This window comes from Euwallacea similis, chromosome 1 (assembly GCF_039881205.1).
Source record: "Euwallacea similis isolate ESF13 chromosome 1, ESF131.1, whole genome shotgun sequence".
Classification (NCBI taxonomy): Eukaryota; Metazoa; Arthropoda; class Insecta; order Coleoptera; family Curculionidae; genus Euwallacea; species Euwallacea similis.
The window spans coordinates 5,071,688-5,080,753 of record NC_089609.1 but is presented as its reverse complement, the minus strand read 5'-3'; the positions used below and the strand labels follow the sequence as shown (position 1 = coordinate 5,080,753).

Below are 9,066 nucleotides of genomic sequence, written 5' to 3'. Positions count from 1 at the left end.
CCTGAAAGCGTCCATACATTGCTGGATAGAGGTTGCCTGGAGTGTGAAAGACAAAAAGTGCAAATGTTTGTGGCGAAATATGTTGTATAATGTGGAGAATCTGGATAATATGGTGGATGCACCAGTAAAAGTTTGTGTTTCATACTAGGCGGTACTTACGTTTTCACTTAAAAACAATTCATTCCGCGAGATCATAATTTAGGTTTTTATCAAATTGTTGAAAAGAGTTTCTAAGAATCAACATTATTTATTAAATTTTAGTATGTTGAACTTCTATGACCTCCATAATTGGAATTTTGTTCAAGTTATTAAAATTTAAATTTACTTAATCTATTTGCCACTCCTATTCACAACATTATGGAAAGTCTATTCGATCGCATATTCAATGAAATGCATTTTTAAATATTTAGTATGCTTTTCCTTCTTTCCTTTCTAAACACAACGAGTTACGATATCCCGTGGTTCCCGTGGTTCCCATTGTGGGGTGGGAGGTACAAAAATATTTTTAAATAATCTAGTTTATTTCCACATTTAGTAGATAACATATACATTTTCTAAAGGGTCCAATACATCAAGCGTTACAAGGTAAATCACATATTACACATTATTATTACACAAAAATAATTGCGCATATCAACATCAACTAAGTATAATCTCGTAAGATTACAGGGTGCATTGTTGCTAATATTGGCCTTGTTTCGAAACATTTTATAGCTTAAAAACATATTTTTGCTTGCGAAAAATACGATTAAACTAAAATTAAGTTGCTCTGAGGCGGCACCTGAGGGACTGACGATCTGGCAAAATCATCTTCAAATGATACCTAAAACGGTATTTAATTAGTTAACAAATAGAATTAAGAAAGAGTTTGTTAGATTTACCCATTGGTTGTTGCTGCTAACATTTCGACTGGAACACAGCACATCGAACTCCCAATCATCATCCTCAATGCCCTCACAGTCAAAATCAATCAATTTTTCTTCGCTGATAACTCTACTGCTTTGATCCATCAGCTTCTGCTGATTTTCTTTATTGCTCTCGATAATTCCAGCATTTTCCTGATTCTTTAGCAGTTCTTGGGCATTTGGAGTGTCTCTCCAGGCTTCGTAGGCTGACGTAAATATCTTGCCAACAGTGAGAGTAACAGCGTCGGCCAATTTGCGCTTGGAGCAGAAGAAAGCGTGGCATTCCATCACGTCGCTTTGGTCTGTTGATATGAATGAGAATACTTGACGGTGAGTTGAGTCTGAGGCACAATTTGATATTCTAAAAAAACAAAGAAAATTAATTTTTTTCTGATTTTTTTTTTTGACTTACCTGTATATGGAGACTTTGAATAAGTCGTTCCCTTGCAGATCCGTGACGGCAATTCCTTTGGTGGAGATCGCGATTATAACTCGTTGCAATTTCTTTTGCTGTTTTCTTGCAGCTTTGGCAGTTTTTATTATTTTCTTTACGGCCTCGGAACTGATGTTCATTTTATCTGTTGTTAGTGATGTTGGTTTTTCTACGACTGTACAACCTGTAAAGTATTTAATTGTGATATTACGGTGTGAAAGGGACAAATTAGGTATCACAAAGAGAGTGAGAGAAGTTACAAAGTAATAAAGGAACAGACTCGAATTTTATCGAGGGAATTTGAAAGAATCTAGAGATTTGCGTGCGCTTTCATTTTCTGCGCTGCAACTCCATAACATAAACAAACTTTGACAATAAACCCATTTCCCTAACGAGGATTTCCAAATCATTTAGCTCTTAACAGATCATAATAATTATTATTAACGAGCAATTTGGTTTAACATCAATTCACGTCGCCCAAGAGAAAGTTAATAAATTAGCAATTTTGCAGTTACTGTATTGTCGTTGAAAATAAGTCACCATAGTTACTGCATATCATTCACCCAATTGTAGTCATAGAGCGATTAAAAATCCATCAGACAAATAATTACCTAAATACTTGAGTTTGAAAGTGACGACGTCATTTTCAATCTCGGTTGATTCATTTTCGGGTTCGATGATCACTTCCTTGCCGTTTTGGAGAGCTGAATCCTCAGATAATTCTGTAAATGAATGTGACAATTAGATGATGAAATAAACGTAGTAATTAACCGATAAAAAAATTAGATCCGGTATAAATGGACCTGGCAGATCTATCTTTTCGTGCGGATCGAATTTAAATAATACGGATTTTTTTGAGTAATTAATAGTGCGTGGCAAATTCAAAGGGCGTCGATACCTCAGGAATCCGCAGAACGGTTGCTCTCGGAACTATGACTTCTTTTAAAATTATGGTCGTATCGCTCTAAGATTACTAACCGCTTATTCTACGTCCAGGCTCAGTTGCTCTAACATAACTTAACGGGTTTTTGGCAGAATGATTTTGCCTAAAACTCCTGTCCGAAGAAAGCGCCGCGAATATAACTTTTCCGGGAGGATTAAATAAATCATTCTTTAACCACTAGCTTCAAGCGATGACGTTGGAAATTGACAAAAACAAGGATTTCTCATGCCCCAGGCATATTGCATGTGTTAATACCTACTAAAATACTATGCTAAGTGAAATGCAGTGCATACCAGGCATATGGGTTTATTCAATTACCATATAATTAGCTAAACCAGAAGAGGATTGCGTATGTAAATATGCATATTGAGAACATTGCAATTAGGCAAGAGTGTTTTCCAACCAGTTATTAACACTAACAATAACAATTATAGTCAATAATACATCAGTCAGAGAACCAGGACTAACATCAGTATTTATTATTTAAAACCAGTACAGATTAGATACCTTAAAAGGACTGAAGCTTCACCATTTTGACCAGAAAGATTCTCGATCGCTTGGATCAGGTCTTAAAATTTCACGCATTTTTCGGAAAGCAAAAATCTCACTCAGCTTCAAAGAAACTTTTGCAGCGACTTATAAGTGCTTAGAGTAGCAACTGCATTCTTCAACGGATGATTTGTTCCGACTCCATTTAAATTGTGAAGTGCCTTACTATGTAAAGTAAACCGCTCTAGCCAATGATGCAACAGAGAAATAAATCGGCATAGCCAATAATTACTTCTGCATAAGGAGCTGAAAAAGTAATCCAATGTAATTCTACGACGAAGAACAAAAATGGCCAGAGCAGTGGATTCCACCTAAGTCAAGTGTATTAAGGCAGGTACGGGTGAGAGAACCATGACAATTTCAAGGCATGTTGCGTCAGCTTACAGCACTTATGGGTTTGGTGTTGATCTTTAAGAGGATAAAAGTTAATGTAAGATCATAGAAAGTAAATGTCGAAGCACTGTACACAAACAAATTTCGGTTTTAACTTAGTTTGACCACAGTAGGACGTTTCGGTTTATTGAATGATGTGCAAATTTAAACTAAAGCACATACAATAAATGACCGCAATACGTCCATTCTTCAAAAATGAAGCAGGAAGCTCCAAATGAGATAAATATAGCAACAAAAATTACCAACCGGTACCAGTGTACCACGTTATGGACAATAAAAGAAGCCGTTCCGCTGATGTAAAGAAATTATGCCTCTATTGCAAAATGACAGTAATGGCCAAGTTTGAAGAAGATCATAGAAATATTGCGCTTATTCAATTCCAATAACTCTATGGTACTACCAGTTTTTCTGGTTTTGAAATTCTCTCTAATACCAACTACGCCTTTTCTTCGTAATAGAAGATAAATGAATGACGAGCATGTAAAACTGTTATCTTCAACTACGCAGATGTAATGGGTTTAGGTTTCGAGGACGACTACATTGCCATCAGTACAATCATCAAATTTATGAAAATATTATATCAATAGCTAGTTTTAACATGCAATAATTCCAAATAGGGCCTCATTGCAGCCCTTTTAAACTTTAACCACGTGGAAAACTAATGAATGCAAGTTAAATAACACGAAGTATCACACAATTCCTATGCAAGTAAATATCAAAGATATCAAAGAAATTACGAGGAGGACGTTAATCATCTGTATCAGGACTGGTCCGAAGGACATCCAAATGCCAGAGGCCATTAGCATCTTAGTATGGACGCAGGGTATAGACAGTATTAATTAACATTACATTTATTTAATTATTTCCTCTACAATATTGAAAAAAATGTGTTTTATCACTCTCATCTGAGATTATACGTGATTTGACCTTAGTCGCTCGCCAAACCATCAAAGCAAAACAGCTCTTTAAATCCTTTCCGCCTCTATCTAATTTATGACCAATATACTTTACACCAGTTAATTAGTATTTTTTAAAATAATCGTTATCACTCTCAACTACGCAGCTTCAATAACTTCTACTCTGTCCAGTCTAAGCGAATTATGCAAATCGCATACGAATTTCAATGCTCTTTTCTGCATGTTTGTAAAATGGACATTTTATTTACGTATACAAACTTTGAAAGACTGTCGTAGACTATTAATCCAGTTCCTTAATGCATGCGTAGCTATAATAGCACAATAGCTTCCAGCCAGAGCAAGTCGCGTGATCGTTGAGTAATTGAGTAGAGAGGGGCGGCGCTTTAGTGGGCTTTCTTGAACAAATCGAAAATTTAACATTCTTCCATTATAATGGCAACTTCGAGATAAAAATGGAAGCGTGAGTTACGCCGAGAAGAGTACAGCTTTACGGGATTTTCTGAAAAATTGAAATATTGGAAATTCTAGTTGGAAGTTGCAGCAGGAATTATGTCGGAAAGAGAAATGATATAGTAAGTTTCCTTGAACGACTGCGAAACGGCTCCTTAAGGCCACGTTTTTATGTAGGAAGGATAAGAGCATTTGACTGAGAAATAATTTCATGAACATACCGGGTAACACAAAACTTTTGGGCTTTTAAAGACTTGGAGTAGCTGCTGACCACACAATGGACCTCAATTATATTAAAAATGTCACTTTTCCACCTCAAAAAAAAACCCGAATAACAAATTTGGTGCCACGTGGCAATTTTACTTCGCAATTATTTTAAAAGGTCATGAAAAATAATATTTAAGTAATAAAATAAAATAATTTGTAATTTTGCCACACACGGTTCGGTTATTATTAACTTTTGGATATAGATAAATTCGATTATATCTTAATAGTTTTACATAAGGAACTTGTGGTTTAGTTAGTATATGCCATTAATTGCAGGCCAACAGGGTGGTCCATAATGCACAACTGAACATCTTAATGAGTACTGCAGGACTGCAGATTATTTTTGTTGATGTTTTGTGATCGCCCGTTTCCATCAGGTGCCCCAATAAGTGCTCTTTGTTTACCCCAAATTTGAAGTAAACATCTCAAAGCCGAAGGAAGGTTGAGACAAATTTTGAAATTTCGCACAATACGTGTGTCAGTAACGAGGCGCATTGTACATCCAAGTTTATGTGACTCTTTGTTCTCTGTTTCATTTGTTGTTCCAATTCTTCTATCTCAGGTCCATTCTGTTTTTTTCGGCCTTCGCGATTATCTGCCTTTTTCTGAAAAAACTCCTTGTTCATCCCAATTTCCTCTAATTTTTTTTGTTGCAATTTGGGTCGTTAAAGCACCGGGTTCCTTCGAGCATCTTAAACCCCAATTTTCCACTAACTGAATTACAGTTTGTTTAACTTATGAGGACGTAACACAATGGATATTTCATTAAATCATTAAAATCTTAATTTATATGTAAAGAGGAACATTGCATAACAATCAAAACGTATCCGCAAAGTCATTATTATTCCCTCCTAATTCCTATGTTTACGGCTGAGATAGTTCTGCATTGCTGGCGTTGATTTCATTACCTGGTTTATATCATCGTTTTCAGCCTAATGCATGTGCTTGAATCAAATTAGTAGGAATTTCCTCTCGGATCTGTTTGGAGTTACGTAACTCCTGCAATAATAATTGTAACAGAAACCAACTAATTCCGAGATCCATCCTATTACTTACCATCAGTGATCTAAAGACACTGGAAGTCACTTTTTCATGAAGCAGAATCCACGGGACATTAGAGAATGTGACGTCACCGTGTACTCTTAGTCGTCATATGCCTCGGCGCATGACAGCTATATGAGGTCATAATGACGTTAAGGCATGGCCGTCTTCCGCTCAAAAAATTCCCTGTCGCCACTTCCAGTCCTTTTAGAATCTTCGTATGCTCTAGTACTATGGTAAGTGGAAAGTATTTCTCTAGCCAAGAGCAAGAGCCGCAATGTAGAATTCGGTGTTAATTAGGACATAAAATCGATCCACTTATGTTTTGTGTACTTACTAAGACGTGCACGTATGGAATAAGCACAAAGAAACAATTAATCTTCTTGACAAACACTTTTTGAGACCGCCTGTGAAATGGCCTCTAAATACTTGTTATTCATGCGTACCCATAATGAATTTTTAAGCTTCCTTGAGACGAAAAATGGACAGTTCAAGTCGGTACCATTGTTCGGTTCATTAGCATACCCGCAATGGTACTAGCGTCGTTATCTTTGGGATGCTAACTGCTCTAACTATTCGCTTCTGTATAATTTATTGAAAATGTCATTTAGATATTTTGTGTGTTGAAATTTTTGATTAACTCGTCATGATGTTTACTGTAATACGAGCCTAAGTTTTGCGTTATGTGACCGTTAAATCTCTTTGAATGATGCGATCTTTTCCTTCTTCGTTTAATTGCGGGCCAGAATGCAGATCACAGTTTCTTCAACACAAAACTTTAGTTTGGATATTGGGATTCCTTCGGTAAAATTCCAGGACTGCTGATCTGCTGGGGTCAACATTGCCTAATAAACTTTCTTCGTGACTTTACCATGGTATCACCCAAATTCACAATAATAAAACCATTTAACTCATTATTTTTCTTACTTTTATTGTGTCTGATTCGATAAAAATTAGTCATCTGTTGTGGTATCGAGGCAGAAGGAAATGGCATTGGTTGGCTGCTAAACAATAATATAATTTCCATTTCTTGCAATCGCTTGTTTAATTGAACGCTACGCTCATTTCTGAAACTTGATTTAATATCTTCGAATTGCTGCTAAACTTATAGACTAATATTGAACCGTAATTGAAACATTGCAAAATTTCCATGTTAAGGAGGTGTAAGTTGCGTTGCACTTTGCAATAACCGCAATTCTTGCAACTGACTTAAGTAGCTTGTCTGGAAATCGAAAGGTGAAGTCTTTCCCCAACTCGAATAGGAGGAAAAAATCATTTGTTGCACGTTTAAAAGGAGAAGAATTTCGAAAATTTTGCATGCGCTCTTTTTACACGCTCCTTTTAATACGCTCAATAGAAGGTGATACATGCTGGTAGGGTGTTCACGGTTCCATGTTTCACGGTTCATACGATGAAATCACAAGAGCAAAACCTGAAAATTTGAACCTTCTTTTCATTCTGAATTCAGTTACCTATGGCAGTTTTTCATTCATTTCTCTTCGGAGGATCATGTAATTGCTCGATGCATGTACGTACATGCATCAAACATCTGCACTCAATGCGCGCAAAAAATCAACACGCAAAATTGTCATAGTCCTATGTTTAGAGACAGAAATAAATGTTTTTTTACTCAGTGGCCTAGAAAACTACAATCCTGCGTGACCTCTGCAATAATACCTTAAGCAGTATAACACTCTTACATAACACGTACGTAACCATTACAAATCAAAACACAACCAAAGGAAAAACACTTAATGGTTGTATTCTCATATTTAAACATGTCTTTACGCTCAAATCTGTATGGCCAGCTAAGTATAAAATGATTTTGCGTTAAGATAGCACCAACGATCATAACACATTTACAACACAGATACAACTTAAGCTCAGTTTAAACTCACTTAAGGTTAAGCTCATCATTGTGACAGATAATTAACGGGATATACGTCAAACCAAGAGCTTAAATTTTAAGCTGGGATTAAATCTTGGCTGAAAAATCCGGTCTTAAAGCGTTTTTCTTGTTCACTATTTATAAACATTACCTACTTAATTGCAGGCTATAAACGTGCATATCGCGTTAAGAGTTAAAGGTGCTAATTGCACCCATATGAATTTATTGAATGCATATAGGTATATTGTGCATTGCATTTTCCTATATTGTTAAGCAAATGAGTGGAGTAACTAATAAGTGGATTGGAACTCATGTACCTATTTTTCACTGATTCACGCGACCTTAATAAAATTGGAATAGTATGCATAGGGACGGGTATGGGTAATGTATCTTTTTGTTCTAATTTTGAGTTGTTTTCTATAGTCTATTTAAATATCAACTCAGTTCTAAGTTACTTACTTAAGTAGATTTTAATGACTTAAATTTCCATGTAAGTAGTTTGTTAATGATACAGTAGCGAGGCAATCGCTTACTGTTGGATGTTTCAGTTTTCGTGTCTTTGCCGCAATTACCAGTTTTTAAAGATTTTTTAGCTTTAAAAATCTTCTAAATAATTTCGAATTAGGCTTTAAGTAGGTTGGTTCCTACCCAGGAGAACAGCTGACGCAATCCCGTTACAGTACACCGTTTCTCCGATTTTCTTGCTCAAGAAATCAAAGAGTTTCAATCAAAATAATTGTTGTTGTACAATCGCACAATTCAAAAAACTCGCAGCTTAATGCGCTAAACCGCGACTTCAAACTACATCACTAAAAAATAAGTACGAGGACTTTGCTACTCACTTTTGTGTTTCGAATTTCCTTTCCAAATTGGCTTGATCTTGAAGAACGACATGACTTTTGACTTTCGAAAGAACGCGCGCACTAATGATAATGGGTACCACCAGTACCAGGCGGACAAAGAAGCAGGAACCAACTGAAGGCGAATGTATTTGAAAACGTATTAAAGCTTGAACGAGCGGGTACGGTCAACCGCTCTTATCAAACGGCTTTCAAAGAGTGGTACCCAAATCAAGTTTCTTGACTGATCGGTACGATTCTGTACCAAGCACATGGTGGAATATTGCATCTCTGTCAGTGTCAGGTTCTGATGGACGGATTTCCCGCTATACACTGCTTCCACGAATTTCGAGGAGCTTTTTTGCGTTGTAGGTATTGTTGTTTAGCCACTTTATTATATTTTACAATAGCGTAAGCAAACGGCATTTTTCATTCTCAATA

The 9,066-nt window shown here is 36.2% G+C and overlaps 1 protein-coding gene across 1 annotated transcript; it reads right to left on the bottom strand.

The window, feature by feature from the left end:
• Positions 1 to 513: 513 nt before the first annotated feature.
• LOC136419706 (low density lipoprotein receptor adapter protein 1-A-like) lies at positions 514 to 8,893 on the bottom strand. The gene is made up of 5 exons (XM_066406238.1): positions 8,629 to 8,893; positions 1,950 to 2,060; positions 1,318 to 1,522; positions 882 to 1,266; positions 514 to 823 (listed from the first exon to the last, which is right to left on the bottom strand). Exons 1-5 carry the CDS (start codon positions 8,678 to 8,680, stop codon positions 749 to 751), a joined length of 828 nt encoding a protein of 275 aa, XP_066262335.1. The 5' UTR covers positions 8,681 to 8,893; the 3' UTR covers positions 514 to 748.
• Positions 8,894 to 9,066: the final 173 nt, after the last annotated feature.